The following is an 18,347-nucleotide window of genomic DNA, read 5'->3' as shown; positions in this document are numbered from 1 at the left end:
GATCCACAGGCATGGTTTACTTACCTTGTCCCTGGATCCAGTGATGCCACCGCGCTGTGTGAGCGAGCGGGACCTCGCTCGATTCACACAGTGCCTCTGTGTAACGCCGATCTCCGTTCCCTGCGACGTTACGACGCACGGGCACGGAGAACTGCGCCAAATTCAAAAAAGTAAACAAACACTTTACATACAGTATACTGTAATCTTATAGATTACAGTACTGTATGTAAAAAAAAACACACACCCCTTGTCCCTAGTGGTCTGTCCTGTGTCATGCATGTCATTTTATATAATAAAAACGTTTCTTTCTCCCTGCAAACTGTGGATTGTCCATAGCAACCAAAAGTGTCCCTTTATGTCAAAAATGGTTTTAGATCAGCTAAAAAACAGCGATAATAAATTATAATCACTTGCAGAATTGTGCGATAGCGATTTGTGGGGAAATTCGTCATAAAAAAAATAAAATAATGACAGCGACAATTCTGCAACTGAGCAAATTTCAGTGATTTTGATTTGATTACATTATTGAATAATTTTTATTATAATTATATTATTATTTGTTATAATTATTTATAATTATTTATTATATTATAATTTATAATTTTGTTTTTAAAAAAATGTCATACCCGGGATGCCTATTAGAATCTTGTTTGGTCAGATTTAAGTGAGTTGTTTCTAAAAATTACAGACCTACAATATAAAACGCCAAATTTCATTGCAAATAATGGTACCGCTTTCAGCATGTTTTTTCTGAAAGAATCATACCGCCAGGGAGGTTAATGACACTGGCAAGAAAGGGGTTAATATCAGAGGCGATCAAAGGGTTAACTGTGTGCCTAGGTTGTGCTTACTCACTGTGGGGGAGGTGCTTTGACTAGGGAAAGGCAAAGACGCCTTTACAGAAACACAGAATCAATGCCTTCACTTCTGACAGAACGCCAATCTGCCTTCTATACATAGGCAGATTGTCGTTCTGCCTTTGTCCTGTGTAATCGATGGGTACCAGCGGACATCGAAAGATGTGAAGTATAAAATACACTGAGCAAAATTTTAAATGCAACACTTTTGTGTTTGCCCCTATTTATCATGAGTTGGACGCAAAGATCTACGACTTTTTCTATGTACACAAAAGACTTGTTTCTCTCAAATATTGTTCACAAATCTGTCTAAGGCCCCTTTTTATAATTATACGACTCGTCCCCCGATTTTTGATGGCAAAGTAGCATGACAAGTCGTTCCCCATGATTTCCAATGACAACTATTCATATTAGTACGACTTCAAGTCATTCCGACTTCAAAGTAGTCCCTGCACTACTTTGGTCAGATTTTGATGCCACTTACACATGCATTTCCTGAAATCGTGGCCGCGAACCACGGCAAAATCACGGCCGTGAAACCGCTGTAAAATCGTGCGACTTTGAAGTCGCAGTAGTGTGAAAGGGCCTAAATCTGTGTTAGTGAGCAAGCACTTCTCCTTTGCCGAGATACTCCATCCACCTCACAGGTGTGACATATCAAGACGCTGATTAGACAGCATGATTATTGCACAGGTGTGCCTTAGGACGGCCACAATAAAAGGTCACTCTAAAATGTGTAGTTTTATCACACAGAGCAATGCCACAGATGCCGCAATGAGGAAGCGTGCAATTGGCATGCTGACTGCAGGAATATCCACCAGAGCTGTTGCCCTTGAATTGAATGTTAATTTCTCTACCATAAACCGTCTCCAAAGGCGTTTCAGAGAATTTGGCCTAACATTCAATTGGCCTCACAACGGCAGACCACGTGTAACCACACCAGCCCAGGACCTCCACATCCAGCATCTTCACCTCCAAGATCGTCTGACATCAGCCACCCGGACAGCTGCTGCAACAATCGGTTTGTATAACCAAAGAATTTCTGCACAAACTGTCAGAAAACGTTTCAGGGAAGCTCATCTGCATGCTCGTCATCCTCATCGGGGTCTCGACCTGACTGCAGTTCATCGTTGTAACCGGTTTGAGTGGGTAAATGCTCACATTCAATGGCGTCTGGCACTTTGAAGAAGTGTTCTCTTCACAGATGAATCCTCGTTTTCACTGTACAGGGCAGATAGCAGACAGCGTGTATAGAGTTGTGTGGGTGAGCGGTTTGCTGATGTCAACGTTGTGGATCGAGTGGCCCATGGTAGCGGTGGGGTTATGGTATGGGCAGGTGTATGCTATGGACAACGAACACAGGTGCATTTTATTGATGGCATTTTAAATGCACAGAGATTCTGAGGCCAATTGTTGTGCCATTCATCCACGACCATCACCTCATGTTGCAGCATGATAATGCACGGCCCCATGTTACAAAGATCTGTTTACAATTCCTGGAAGCTGAAAACATCTCAGTTCTTGCGTGGCCAACATACTCACCAGACATGTCACCCATTGAGCATGTTTGGGATGCTCTGGACCGGCGTATCTGACAGCGTGTTCCATTTCCTGCCAATATCCAGCAACTTCACACAGCCATTGAAGAGGAACGGACCAACATTCCACAGGCCACAATCAATAACCTGATCAACTCTATGCGAAGGAGATGTGCTGCACTGCGTGAGGCAAAGGGTGGCCACTCCAGATACTGACTGGTTTTCAATCCCCCTCCCAATACAGTATTGTAACTGCACAATTTAAATTTTTATTGTGGCCTAAGGCACACCTGTGCAATAATCATGCTGTCTAATCAGCAGCTTGATATGCCACACCTGTGAGGTGGATGGATTATCTCGGCAAAGTAGAAGTGCTCACTAAAATATTTAGAGTGCTTTCACACTGAAAGAGCCCGGGCATCGGCAGGAAAAGCGCCGCTATTTTTAGCGGGTCTTTACCATTGTTTTTGCAGCGCTTTTCGGCCACTAGCGGGGCGCTTTTACCCACCGCTAAAGGTGCTACAGCGGCGCTTTGCCGACGGTTCGGCGGGGCAGCCCATTGATTTCAATGAGCAGGGGTGCTTTAGGAGCGTTGTATTCACATCTGCTGATGCGTTTCGCACTAACACTAGTGCTTAGTCATATGACTAAGCACTAGTGTTAGTGTGAAACGCGTCAGCTGTGACTTGTAGTGCTGTCCTTTTTTCAATAAAGGCTATAATTTGTTCAGTGTGCGGCTGTCCAGAGACAATCTTTGTTCCTGCTTTGCTAAGTGCATTGCCTGCACCTGAGTTGTCTGCAACGGTGGATGTTCGTCTCGGTTCCCACCTAGAGTGGCTATTCCCTGGAGTATAGACAAAATGTAAGAGTACACCATAGTTTAGGTATTGCTCTGCATCTATTTTCACTTCAAGACAATAGATGACTGCACAATCAGTCGTGAAAGCAGCTTCAGTTGAATGGTCATTCTGCAATTCAGCATACTGATTGTATGCTGAATTGCAGAATGACCATTCAACTGAAGCTGCTTTCACGACTGATTGTGCAGTCATCTATTGTCTTGAAGTGAAAATAGATGCAGAGCAATACCTAAACGATGGCGCACTCTTTCATTTTGTCTAGCCAATGGCTGTGAGTGTTGATCAGAGTATTCCAGTAGGCGGGGGCTGAAGCCATTCGCTTGTCCGAATAGAGGGGCTGATTTACTAAAACTGGAGAGTACAAAATCAGTTTACAGGTTTTTTTTTTGTTAAAGCGCAATTGAACAAGCTGAAATTAAAAGATGATTGGCTACCATGCACAGCTGCACCAGATTTTTTACTCTCCAGTTTTAGTAAATCGACCCCACAATATCTCAGTGATAAAGCAAGCAATAGTGATGCAGGGATCTATTATTTTTTTTTTCACTCAACACACTGGTTGAACAAATGTGTACCCAGCTTAAAACAGTATGTAGAACAATACAAATAACCTAATAGAACGTAATTATATCTTTGGGTGAGAGTGATCAAACATAAAGCTTAGCTCTCATAATGTAACCATTTATATCTCAGTATACTCACCTCAGTGTTGTAGACATTGGGCTCTTCTTCACTAAGGATAGGCATGAGAGGGGGCAGAGAGTCTTCTGTAGACTGACGCTTGTGTCTTGCTTCTAGGATATTGTAAGTCAGAGTCACTGGGATCGATCGAAGCTTGTCTGTAACATCATCCTGTTAGTGAGTAAGCAGATCAGTAAATAGCACGGGTATCAAGCATCAACACAAGTTACGCATGTCAGATATACAGTACATAGGAACAGTGGCGGCTGGTGCTAAACTTTTTTGAGGGGGTGGCAAACAACCCCCCCCCCCAGCGATCATGGTGCCACAGCTTCCCCGGCTTCGCCTCCCAGCCAACCTGGTCTTCTTTAGATCTTCCTCCTGGCCCGAGAGGAGAAGGCGGAAACTGATAGAGAATATTGATTCGCTAGTTATCACAAGTGGGATTGCACTGCGCCCCAACCTTTTTCAAACCATTTAAAAGCCTTATGCCTTGTTCACACGATCGGATTTTCCGATGGAAAAAGTCCGTCAGACCAATCGTGTGTAGCCCCATCTGAGTTTTTTCATCGGAAATTTCAATGAATTCCAATTGGAGTTTAGATATATGTTCTATTTTTCTCCGATTGAATTCCGTCGGAATTCCAATGAGATTTGGCAGAGCAAAAGCCAGATCGTGTGTACGCGGCATTAGGCTCTAATCATGTGCTTTTAAAAAAAAAGACCTAATAAAAAGGCATTAGCCCGGCGCACCGCACATGAAAAATAGAGGGGCTGCCCCCATTAAGGACAGGCTGCCAATGCATAGGAATATTAAACTTTGTAATAGTAAATAAAGAATTCTAAGTAGAAGTGACATTACTGCTTTCAAAAACTGAAAAACAACTTGTCTATTTACTCCAGCATTAATATAAATATTCATATGTTGTCAGACTAATAAAAAATAAACAAATTTCAATCATTTCAAATTTTTTTACTTTTTGTTTGCATTCTCTATTTGTCAAACTCAAAACCAAATTTTTTTTCCAAAGGTTTACAGAAAAGCAATCAAAATCCAAATATAGAAGTCACCCTAAAAAAGGTCTTTCAACAAAGCAGACACATAATCATAAAAGAAAAAGGAACCTATTTATACGATTATATGTTAAAGTATTGGCTGATCAGAGCATGTGTGAAGTATCCAACCAAAGGAGAGATCGGTCTCGTCACCTCCCCGCACAGCCAGCTGTGTGGGTGACTCCATCGACATCTCCTATTGGTGCTCACTTTCCTGGACTTCACTCATCCATACCAAGCTAATTTCCTTACTTAATAAATCACTGACTTTTAAAGCTGAGTTCCGGCCACATTATTATTATTATTTTTTTATTGTTCCGAGCATAATTTATTCTTAAATAAAAAAACGATTATATTATTTTAAATATGGATGTTGCTAAAATATAAATGTACTACTTACGAGTTTGTCCCTCCTGTTGTGGCCGTCACCATCATGATTGTGGCCATATGAAGCCCAATCAATACCTCTTCCTGGATAACCGTAGAAGAGGTGCATGCTGGCTACCCAGCATGCACCTCTCGATCTCGCGCATGCGTGATTCACCTGTGGCCGTAGCGCCGATTGTTTCTAAAGAAGTTGCAATAACAACAGGCGGCGACGGAGTAAGGTCCCGCTCCATTGTTATGGCAACATAGATGAACACATCTCGGCGCTGTGATCTGCCCCAAATCATTTCCTGTCAATAAAATAACAAGATTTTTGATCACAGTACCGCCCACAGACTCCTGGGAAATGATGACACATAATTTCCCAGGAGCCCAGGCGAGGGATGAAGTGACGAAGAGCTCAGCGGACCAGGAAGTGGCAGATTAGGAGCCACCACCTAGCAACACGGCGATTCTGGTAAGTAAAAAAAAAATGTTTCCCTCCAAATGTTTTTTTTATAGGTTTAGAGGGGTCCGATTATGAAAAAAAAATTCAGGATGGGACTCTGCTTTAAGGAGAATAATTGAAATAGTTGTGCAGTCAAATAATGTTCACAGTAACCTCACAATATCTGCTACTTTATCATGTGTAAAAGTTTATAATCGCACAAAGCATTTACCAAATAATTGTAGAATTCAAATCTTTTGAATAGGAACCAGCAAGAAACTTAAAGTGAATCTATTTTTTTCAGCACAACAAAAGCACATGAAAAATAGTTCCCTTTAAATGTTATCTGTTCGCATATCATTTTTAAAAAGTTCTGTTTGCCGCCTCTTATCTTTGGTGTCTTGTTTTAAAAAGCGCACCTTCCATTATAGTCACAGGAAACACCAAAAATGCACCAAAAACATACTGCACATTTTTGAGAAACGTGTCAATTATTTTCCAGGTAACAAGAGATGAAACCACATGTAAAACACATTATGCCTTGCATAAAATGTTAACATGAAACATAAAAATGTGCTAAAAAGTTCATGACATTGTATCCCTGAGAAGATAGATGGAGAGGGCAGTTGGTGGAAAACCCACCCCCTCTTCATTCTTTACCCTCATTCTTTGCTTCCTTCTTCTCCCCCCCCCTTTTTTTTTCTCCCCATGCCCTTGGACGGCTCAGCACTCGTGAGCGTGAGTAGCAGAATTGAGAGGTACCTGAGATGGCTACTCATTTTAATCAGGTTCTTTACATTTTATATATTGGTATTAACTATCTCGGGTAATCCTCTTAACTATACGGCTCAAAGTTTTGTTAGTTTTGTATGTGTTTGATTACTCTTACTAATGGGGTCTTATTGATAGAAGACCATGGGTCAGATTCACAGAAGAAGTACGCCGGAGTATCTACTGATACTCCGGCGTACTTTCAAATTTGCCGCGTCGTATCTTTAGTTTGAATCCTCAAACCAAGATACGACGGCTTTTGGCTTCGATCCGACAGGCGTACGGCTTCGTACGCCTTCGGATCGTAGGTGTAATACTTTGGCGCCCGCTGGGTGGAGTTTGCGTTGTTTTCTGCATCTGGTATGCTAATTAGCTTTTTCCGGCGATTCACGAAGGTACGCGGGGCCGTCGCATTCTCTTACATCGTCGCTAGTCGGCTTCTCCCGGCATATAGTTATAGCTGCTATTTTGTGGCGTATAGATAGACGTGCCATGTTAAAGTATGGCCGTCGTTCCCGCGTCAAATTTAAATTTTTTTTTTTGCGTAATTCGTCCGTGATTAGGAAAGGACGTAACTCACGTCTACGTTCAAAAAAATACGTTGATGCGACGTCATTTCATGCAAAGCACGGCGGGAAATTTCAAAACGGAGCATGCGCAGTACGTTCGGCGCGGGAACGCGCCTAATTTAAATGATCCACACCCCCTACCCGATCATTTGAATTAGGCGGGCTTGCGCCAGAGGGATTTACGCTACACCGCCGCAACTTTACAGGCAAGTGCTTTGTGAATCAAGCACTTGCCCGTAAAACTTGCGGCGGTGTAACGTAAATGCGATACGTTACGCCGCCGCAAATGTACCTGAATCTGGCCCCATATTCTTACTTTATAATGGATATTATTAATCTCTTACCTTAGTTGGTTTATTATTTTCCATTTACGTGACTGTGCAATGTATGTGGCATTTTTTTTGTTGTACAACTTATAAAAACATTTATTAAAATGTTTATGCCCAAAACAATGTGCTAAAAAATGCTGGCGCTTTCATCAGCTTTTCATTGTTGCCTCGTTCCTTTCTGTAGATTTTCCCTCACTTCCTGTCTGGTAAAACCTTGTCCCCAGAAAGAGCCCTAGAAAGCAGTAAAACTTGACAGGGGTTCCAAGCTTTCCCCAATCTATCCAAAACTAAAACAAAATGCTTTGGGTATAGCTACAAGTAGAATTGTACCAAACACCCCCCCCCCCCAGTTCTTATCGCGCCAGTACTCTCGAGCATTGGAAAAGTTCAAACCTGAACCCAATTAAAATCTATGGGACCTGAATTTGAAAAATCAAAAGTCCCCATTTTAAAGGCTTATATGCAAGTTATTGGCAATAAAAAGGATTTGGGGGCCCGGGTACTGCCCTGGGGGACATGTATCAATGCAAATGTCTTTTTTAAAAAGGATAGTTTTTCAGGGGCGGTGATATTAATGATGCTAAATAAAAATTGAAAATTTCTTTAACCACTTAAGGACCGAAAGGATTTACCCTCTTAATGACCGGGCCATTTTTTGCGATACGGCACTGCGTCGCTTTAACTGAAAATTGCATGGTCATGCAACTTTGTACCCAAAAAAATGTTATGTCCTTTTTTCCCCACAAATAGAGCTTTCTTTTGTTGGTATTTGATCACTTCTGCGGTTTTTATTTTTTGCGCTATAAACAACAAAAGGCTGTAATTTTTTAAACAAAATATATTTTTTACTTTTTTACTATATTAAATATCTCCAAAAATAAAATGTAACAAAACTAATTTCTTCATCGGTTTAGACCAATATGTATTCTTCTACATATTTTTGGTAATAAAAAAATTGCAATAAGCGTATATTGATTGGTTTGCACAAACATTATAGTGGATAGATTTATGGATTTTTATTTTATTTTACTAGTAATGGTGATGATTAGAGATTTTTAGTGGGACTGCGACATTGCGGCAGGCAGATCGGACACTTTTTTGAGACCAGTGACATTATTACACTGATCAGAGCTAACAATAGCCACTAATCACTGTATAAATTACACTGGCAGGGAAAGGGTCAACACTAGGGGCGATGAAGGGGCAAAATGTGTCCTAAGGAGGTGTTTTTAACTGTAGGGGGAGTGGACTGACTGGGAGCACAGAGAGATCGTTATTCCTAATCACTAGGAACAGACAATCTTACTGGACTCTGCTGTCAGAACAGGGATCTGCTTCATTTACATTGGCAGATCCCTGTTCTATCTCCCCTCTGAGGAGTGATCACGGGTGGCCAGCGGACATCGTGGCCGCTGGACCCACGCATCGGCTCCCCCACAGTGACTCGTACACGAAAAAACATATGGGTATGTCGTTTAGCACAATAGGGCCATCCTACCACAGTATATATGTGGTGGGTGGTCCTTAAATAGTGGTTAAATACAGTGTCTGGAAGGTCCCCTTAGTCTGCCTGTAAAGTGGCGCATCTATGCCATGTATAGAACCTGCTGCAGCAAAACTGACATTTATAAAGAAAAAAAAAATGGTGTTTGCCCAACTCTAGCTACAAGTGATCCAATAAAAATGAAAGGACAAGTGGCTACTGGGATTAATGGCAGTTGACTAAATGGTAAAAATAGGAAACCCTGTAAAATCCACACCATTTTTTTAAAACCCAAAACCTACAATATGCACAGGCACTATGGGCCAGATTCACAAATGAGATACGAGGGCGTTTCTCCTGATACGCCGTCGTATTTCTGTTTCTATCTATGCGACTGATTCATAGAATCAGTTACGCATAGATATCCCTAAGATCCGACATGTGTAATTGTTTTACACTGTCGGATCTTAGGATGCAGTACCGCGGCCGCCGCTGGGGGGAGTTTGCGTCGTAAACCAGCGTTGGGTATGCAAATTAGGAGTTACGGCGGATCCACGACGGTTTTTCGCGTTCGCTACGTCGCCGCTAGTCTAGTTTCCCGTCGCAAAGTTACACTTTTTTTTTGGTGCCCTAACTTTAGTCAGCAAGTGTATTGCTGTCTAAAGTATGGCCGTCGTTCCCGCGTCGAAATTCAAAATTTAACGTCGTTTGCGTAAGCCGTCCGGGAATACGGAAGTACGCTACGCATGTCGCCGTTCAAAAAAATTACGCCACGGCGCGCAAAGCACGGCGGGAGTTAAGAAACGGAGCGTGCGCAGTAGGTCCGGCGCGGGAGTGCGCCTAATTTAAATGGCACACGCCCATTTAAATTGGCCCGCCTTGCGCCGGAGGCCGTCGGCGTAGTTTTCATCGCAAGTGCTTGGTGAATCAGGCACTTGCGATGAAAAATTGCGGCGGTGTAACGTATCTATGATACGTTACGCTGCCGCGATTCTACGTGAATCTGGCCCTATGATTCATTTATTAATTGAGTACAGGCTCATTCCAATGGATTGTTCACTTTTCTAAGTAAATAGAAACTTTGCAAAGTGAACAAATATGAATAGAAATAGGTGAACCTGTGTTAACTATGAATATCCAATCATGCATGAAAAACTGAATAAAGAAAGTGTATAGTATTGGTCACCTGAAGTTGGAATATGGCGGTAGTACAGCGGCTGGAGGCCTGTCGGTGGAGTTCTACTGTGGTACTAGTCTGGTGTTCTGGATCATTTGGTCGTCTGTTTATGAAAAAAACGCGACTGGACTTCGCTTGTTGCCTCCTAGTTGCCTCAGCCTCAAATACACATCTCAGAACTAAAAGAGAAAAAAATGTATACAAAAAGATACATAAACATATCTATTAAAATAATTATGTTCATTTTACCATCATATATGAAGATAATTGAAATATCCAAAACTGCCTGCTTACAAAGTATCTTGAAAATATTATTTTACAATTTGGACCAAATTGTATGAAGGTGCTCAAAATGGTGAGCATCTGATCTGAAGGCTACAGTATGAGCAATATATTAACTAGATATTCTATCTTTAGGTGTCTACAATGCCATTTCTTATACTATATGTATGTGAAGATGGCATGTAGGACTATGTCTGCCTCAACTTACAAGAAAAGGACAGCTTTTAAAGCCTAAAGCCTGGTGTACATGCTATGTCTTTTTTGTTCAACCCAACGGCTGAATGAAAAAAATAACAAGAGATCGCTGTACTAACACAAGCAATGGTAGTGCAGCGATCTCCCCTGCTGTGGTATTGTGTTCTGTCAGGGGGACCGAACAACACCACAACATACTGGTCAGTGCTTTCAGCCATTGGATCTGTAGAACGGGCAGCTGTACACAAAGGCCAAATGTCAGATGGTTTCTACTGTACCAACTGGTTTCGGCCGATATTCAGCTTATGTGTACCCGGCATAAAAGACGTTCATACATGAAAAATACCATGACACCCACACAGCTCAGACAATTCGGCATCTTCTGGCCTACTGCCCACTATCACGTCTGTAATGTGGACAAGTGCCCAAACTTTTGCTTAATGCCCCTGAAGCTTGCAGCTCTTTGCTATGCTTGGAGATGGTGGTACAGGTGGTTGTAGGCTCAACCCTTCAATCCACCAACCAAGAGAAGAAAATGTCTCTGGTCATTGTTCCTTCCATGGTGACTTGTCAAGGTGGCACTAGATTTAGACAAATAGTTTCATGAGCAGGGCTTTGCAGTGACAAAATAAAATGATGCCAACCATGTTCAAATAATCCTGTTGCATCTACAAGTTAAGTTCAATAAGTTATGCATTCTACCGAAGCAGATATAATGCAAACTATTTAAAATTAAACTATTACTAGGAGTGCTTTACAGGTGTTTTGCTGAAATTTGTAGATGCTCAAGCACCAGTAAGCTCAACTCCTTGCAGTACCACTTATGCCACTAATGTAAGAGGGCCAGTACGACACAACATTTACCTAAAACTATGTATGTATGGCCCTAACAAAGCCATATACTTGCCATGTAAGCTCATTAGCTGCATCTCCATTGTGTAACTTACTGGCTGCTTCTCAGTTACATATTTCTAAAAAAACTATTTCTAATAAATGAAATCAATACAAAATATTGTAAAGTCAGCTATGAAGTCAACTTCTAAAAAGCTTTCAGTAAATAATAAATCTGTCTTACAAGGCAGAGGTAGAAGTTACTCACTGATCTTTGGATTGTAGGTTGCAGGGAAGGCGCTATAGCTGAAACATACTCTAAATTCCACACTGAAATGAGAAAGAAGAGCCTTGACAATATTTAAATATAAAGACATGACGCTCAACACTGAACTCAAAGCCACACAGTGTTCTTGATCTTGTTTATAAAAATCTTTCTCATAAAAAGTAAGGGGCAGATTCTTGTAGAATGGCGTAACTTAGGGCGGGCGCATCTCATTTACGTTACGCCGCCGCAAGTTTTTCAGGCAAGTGCTTTATTCACAAAGAACTTGCCTGTAAAGTTGCGGCGGCGTAGTGTAAATCACCCGGCGCAAGCCCGCCTAATTCAAATTAGGCGGGTAGGGGGCGTGTAGCATTTAAATTAAGCGTGTTCCCGCGCCGAACGTACTGCGCATGCGCCGTCCGTAAAATATCCCAGGGTGCATTGCTCCAAATGACGTCGCAAGGACGTCATTGGTTTCGACGTGAACGTAAATGGCGTCCAGCCCCATTCACGGACGACTTATGCAAACGACGCAAATTTATAAATTTCGACGCGGGAACGACAGCCATACTTAACATTGGTTGCGCCTCATATACCCAGGGGCAACTTTACGTCGGGAAAAGCCTAACGTAAACGTTGTAACTTTACTGCGTCGGCCGCGCGTACGTTCGGGAATTTGCGTATCTAGCTAATTTGCATACTCGACAGGGAAAACGACGGAGACGACACCTAGCGGACAAAAAAAAAATTGCATTTAAGATCCGACGGCATAAGAGCCTTACGCCTGTCAGATCTAATGGATATCTATGCGTAACTGATTCTAAGGATTAGTCGCATAGATACGACGGCCCAGATTAAGACTTACGACGGCGTACAGGGCGTTGCGCCGTCGTAAGCCCTTTGAGAATCTGGGCCCTAATGACTACAGCTGCACATAGATTTTGCTATCCATCTATATATATATATATATATATATATATATATATATATATATATATATATATTTGTGCACTTGGCTTAATTAATGAAATCTGATGTAGGTGTGCTGTACAGATTAGCAAAACTATGACTTGTGAACACATATAAAATGGATATTGTGTGGTACAGAACCCCTGAATTGATGTTGGGGTTGCTGGATGCCGAAACTTTCAGCAATAAAAATCCATTCTTACCAGATCCCAGGGCCATTCTTGCAGCTTTTCTGCTCTAGATCAATGTTCTGGGGAGTCACAGTGACATCTTTATTAACACGAATAACAGTGCGAGATCTGAGATACAGAAAATATTAAAGTTATGGTTGGTAACCTGATTTAATAATTGTGTAAATAAATTATTGATTTGTTTAAAAGGGAAACACAATGTAGTGGTAAATTCTAAGGTTTTTTAGGACCTGTAAAAATCAGTTACTAATTCAGCTGCAGTATGCTAAAATGAAGCAGTAGATACACAGGTAATACATTTCTGGAATTAGTCTTAGTCTGAAGCCTCGTACACACGGCCGAGGAACTCGACGTGCCAAACACATCGAGTTCCTCGGCCAGTTCAGCACTGAAGCCGCCGAGGAGCTCGGCGGGACGAGAGCTCCCATAGAACAACGAGGAAATAGAGAACATGTTCTCTATTTCCTCGTCGAGCTCCTCGTCGGCTTCCTCGGCCGAAAGTGTACACACGACCAGTTTCCTCGGCAGAATTCAGCCAGAAACTCGGTCGGAAGCTGAATTCTGCCGAGGAAACTGGTCGTGTGTACGGGGCCTGAGTGTTAGAGGCATGGGGCATTGTGAAAATAAATGTTTTACCACAGTGAGGGTTGTTGTACTTGGAGATTAAGCCATGAAGGAGCTTACCTGTAGAGGACCACTGTGTCAGATAAAGATCCTACTAGCAGGTCTGGATATGAGTTTCCATCAATATCAAGGCCACCAGAAAATGAATAACCGAAGGTATTTATCCCAACACTCACTCCATCCAAGATCTAGGGGAAAAAAAAAGCTCACAATTTTAGTCTAAACAGGGCTATTTTAGTTTTAAAAATGCATATAAACGTGAAACATCTGGACTTGGAGGGTGTTTTGGATGAGCTGGAATTTGTATTTTTCTACTGTCGTTTTATGCCCCGTGTGGGGAACAATTTTGTTACTTGTTTTTTTTTTTTGCTAACACTGAATCCGGGTCTGTTACCGGTCACCTGATTGGCTGAAATGTCCAGCACTGTGATTGGACACCTGAGAGAGGATGGAAGAAGACATATGGAGGATGTGCAGGAGACCGTCACTGACCCGCTCCGAGACAAGTAAGTGCCAGGCAGCATCTGATGGGGCACAGTAGCAGCAATGGATGGGCACACTGGCAGCATCTGATGGGTCACAGTAGCGGCAATTGGGGGGGATGTTTGTAGGGGGGTCCCCATACAACATTTTGCTATTGGGCTCTGTGATTTCTAGTTACGCCCCTGATATAGTCCCCCCATTTTCAGGGGCTCAAATGTAATTGGACAAATGAATGTAATCATAAATAAAATGTTAATTTTAAAAATTTTGTTGAGAATCCTTTACTGGCAATGACTACCTGAAGTCGGGAACCCATGGACATTACCAAAGACTGCGTTTCCACCTTTCTAATGCTTTGCCGGGCTCTAAATGCAGCTGTCCTCGGTTGTTCTTTGTTTGTGAGTCTTTCTGCCTTTAGTTTTGCAAGTGAAATGCATGCTCAATTGGGTTGAGATCAGGTGATTGACTTGGCTATTGCAGAATATTTCACTTATTTTCCTTCAAAAGCTCCTGACTTGCAGTTGCAGTGTGTTTTGGATCATTATTTACCTGTACTGTGAAGCGCCGTCCAATCAACTTTGCTGCATTTGGCTGAATCTGGGATGCCAGAGATATCTAAACAATGTAGAATTCACCCGGCTGCTTCTGTCTTCTGTCACATCAGCAATAAACACCCAGTGCCACTGGAAGCCATGCATGACAATGCCATCACACTGCCTCCACTATGTTTTACAGATGATATTGTGTGCTCGAGAAGTCTTCTCTTGATTGTAGACTTTGACAATTATACGCCCACCTCCTGAAGAGTGTTCTTAACTTGTTTGGATGTTGTGATGGGATTTTCTTTACCATAGAGAGGATCCTGCGATCATCCACCACTGTTGTCTTCCATGGACGTCCAGGCCTTTTTATGTTGCTGAGCTCACCAGCATGTTCTTCTTTCCTCAGAATGTACCAAACTGTTGATTTGGTCACCCCTAATGTTGCTGCTATCTCTCTGATGGATTTGTTTAATTTTTGAAGCCTTACGAAGGCCTGTTTTACTTGCATAGACAGCTCCTTTGAACGCATGATGTAGGTTCACAGCAATAGATTCCAAATGCAAATACCACACTAAGAATCTCCAGAACTTTTACCCGCTTAATTGATGAAGAAATAACAAAGGATTAGCCCACACCAGGCCACAAAACAGTTTTTGATTCAATTGTCCAATTACTTTTGGTTCCTTGAAAAAGTGGGATTCCTATTCTTAAGAGCTGTATTTCCTAAACCCTTCCTCCAATTTTGGATGTATATACCCTCAAATTAAACCTGAGAGTGTGCACTTTCAGCCCATATCCATTATATAGGTATAGCTTGAATATGTTTTTGTAAAAACCTGTAAAAAATCTAAAATTGTCCCTGTGTCCAAATATATATGGACCTAACTGTATTTTGTTCGAATGTCATGCACTGCTAATTGCATACAGGTGGACTCCAATCAACTATTTGTGAGAATTATGAAGGTTCCAGAGCTAATTTAGGTATTTCACAGCAAAGAGGGTGAATACTTAAATAATCAAGACTTTTTACCTTTTTATCTGTAAATAAACGAAAACAACTAAAGTATATAGATGCATTTCCACTCAGCAGTAACAGTCAACAGTAAGGGAGGTTTCATATACTGACATCCCGGTTAAAACCTTTTCAATTTTAGACTGACAATACAGAGTATGAAAATGTTCTATGGATGTGAATACATTCACAAAGAATTGTATAAACACATGTACAAAGAACTAGGCACAGCATACACTGAAATTTGATCTGGAGATTCTCACTCTCATGTGCTATCTCTGGACCCATATGGTTTGCATACATTGTAATACTGCAACAAAAAGGATTGCTATTTTGGGAATTTTACCATTGATATTCATATATTGTGCATCTATTTAAAAATAAATAATTAATACCCTTTAGTTATGCTTTGTATTACCTGTGCTGGCTTGGTCACCAATCCTGTTCGGCTTCCATGATATATGAACAGTTTTCCACTGCCATCAAATGGTGCCCCAACAGCAATGTCTGTAGACAGAAGCAAACACATTTTAGGTTACTAACAGTTTCAGGTTAGGGAGAGGCTTAGGACAGTCCGATTCAAATGTAATTTAAAGGGCCTTTAGCTAGCCATACATCTACTGATTGACTTCTGTACAACTACCCTGTCTGATATTTCTCAATTGATCAGTGCTGCTGGCTATCATTGTATTCTGACAGCGGGGAAGTTTCCCTGCTTTTTGGTTGTATGTAACAGGATTGATTGTAGAATTTTATATATAAATAGAATTGAGCATTAAAGCCAAAGTTTAATCTTTTTTTTTTTAATCAGCATAATGGACAGGACTTACATTAAAAGCAAATTGCCCCTTATGCAGCTGGCTGGTCTGCTAGTTAAAATCCAAAGGCCTCCTCCACCCCAATACCCTGCAGTCACACTCTTTCAGTGCTTCAGGGAGTAAATATGAGTGCTGGACCTGTGATAGGCACTCGCCAAGAATGCTGACTATGCCCATCCCCTTTGCCCCATCTCCTCCATTCATAGAAGCTGTACTATAGCTTCAATCAATAAAAAAGGGTGGGCATAGTCAGCACTCATGATGAGTGCCTATCATAGGTCCAACCGCTCATATTAACTCCCGCAGAACCTGAAGATTGAATATTATGGCTACAGCTATCAGGGTATGCAGGATGTAGGGGGCGTGTCAGAGGACTTCGGATTTGGATCTAAATTAACAGACCAGCCAGCAGCACAAGGCACACTTCACTTTGAATATAAGTACCGCCCCTTTGACTAAACTTAGGCTTTAAAATGTGCCCATGCTCCATAACATGAATAATCCATATTGTAAGATATATATATATAGTGAAACATCCAACAAGAAGAGTTAAAACTCCTTGTAATGGCAGCAGCTGGCAGCTGGCAGGAGGACCTGGGAATTAGACAGATATTCTGCACAGCGGCCATGATCTCTGAACACAAGATTAGTATTAGAGCAGTGGTTCTCAACCTTTCTAGTGTCGTGACTCCTTGATAAAATTCCCCAAATTGCGGGGACCCTTAACGGTAAAATTATTTTCGTAGTGTGGGTTGTCAGCACCCAAGGCAAGTAATTTGTTCCCCTAACCCACGGACATTTAGCGCTCCCTGAGTCCCTTCAACTCATACAGTATTAAAACCCCTTAAGGTACATTTGAGGATTTCTCTTTGTTCTCCCTTCTTTCCCCTTTTTTTCCCCCATCCCTCTCTCTAGCCCTTTTTCTTTGTTCCTTCCCCTCTTTTTCTCTCCCTTCCATGTAGTCTCTATTTTTAATCCTTCTCTTATTCCTTGGTGGGGATGGGGTTAATAGGATCAGTGGCAGTGCTGGGGGAGTTCTGATTAGTCAACTTAGGTGCTCTTAATCAAGGTCATCTGCTGATCTCAGAACTGTAGTGGGGACTTTTTGGCAACTATAATCACAGGTAGTGTTACTCCGCATTCACGGTGTCTCCGACTTTGTGGTGTCTCGTAGCAGTGACACCTATGCTGAAATCAAGAGATAGGATCTCCTCCAACCTCTCCCACTTCACATTCCTCACGTCAGCTGACTTCTAGTCTCTGCCCCCCAGCCATGTCGTGAACTGAATGGGCGGCTGCAGGCTCCAGGAACAGCCCAGGATTTGGTGACCCCCTGGCAAATCATCATTTGACCCCCAGGTTGAGAACCACTGTATTAGAGCATTAACATACATTATTGTAAAATAATAGTAAAAAAAATACCAATTATACATATAAATATCGTGCATGGTGTGTGATCGCAAAACATTATGTTTACCTTTGAATCCATCCTGGTTGATATCGCCCAAGCTGCCCACTGTTAACCCAAACATGGAGCCATCTGTTCCGTTCAGCCGTATAGGAGGAGAGCTGTCCAGTTTCCCTTCTTTGTTTATGTAGACATAGACGGCACCACCAATTTCCTCCTTTCGGGAGAAGAAATTGGGAGCACCTACCACTAGGTCAGTCCAGCTAAATAAAACAGATGATTGCAAGAAAGAATTAATATTTCAAAAGATAAGATGTAAGAAAGATGTAAGAAAGCATAAAAAAAGTGAAAAGTGAAAGATACAACACAACAATAGAAATAGTAAATGTAACGACACAAATGTGACTAATAAAATAGTTATAGAAAGCATATTCATTATAGAATCTATAAATGTTTTAACAGTATGCCAGTGCTGAAGCAATTTATAGTGGGAAATGTTTTCCTACACTTGGATGGATAACAGTACCTAGATAAAGCTGCCAAGAGTCATTTTAGCCTCTTTTAACCTAAGATAGATAAAGTTTGCAAATTT

The 18,347-nt window shown here is 41.6% G+C and overlaps 1 protein-coding gene across 3 annotated transcripts in view; it reads right to left on the bottom strand.

Moving 5' to 3' along the window:
• The window catches only part of ITGA7 (integrin subunit alpha 7), a 189,463-nt gene that overhangs the window by 37,631 nt on the left and 133,485 nt on the right, over positions 1–18,347 (bottom strand). For all 3 annotated transcript variants that reach the window (XM_040341146.1, XM_040341143.1, XM_040341145.1), the window contains exons 7-13: positions 17,825–18,018; positions 15,948–16,036; positions 13,553–13,680; positions 12,881–12,976; positions 11,712–11,773; positions 10,145–10,314; positions 3,958–4,107 (exon numbers count right to left, since the gene is read on the bottom strand). In XM_040341146.1, the coding sequence (XP_040197080.1) occupies positions 3,958–4,107; positions 10,145–10,314; positions 11,712–11,773; positions 12,881–12,976; positions 13,553–13,680; positions 15,948–16,036; positions 17,825–18,018 (889 nt within the window). The remainder of the gene's footprint in view (positions 1–3,957; positions 4,108–10,144; positions 10,315–11,711; positions 11,774–12,880; positions 12,977–13,552; positions 13,681–15,947; positions 16,037–17,824; positions 18,019–18,347) is intronic.

This window comes from Rana temporaria, chromosome 2 (genome assembly GCF_905171775.1).
Source record: "Rana temporaria chromosome 2, aRanTem1.1, whole genome shotgun sequence".
Lineage (NCBI taxonomy): Eukaryota > Metazoa > Chordata > Amphibia > Anura > Ranidae > Rana > Rana temporaria.
The sequence above is the reverse complement of the archived record's forward strand: the minus strand, read 5'-3'. Positions and strand labels throughout refer to the sequence as shown.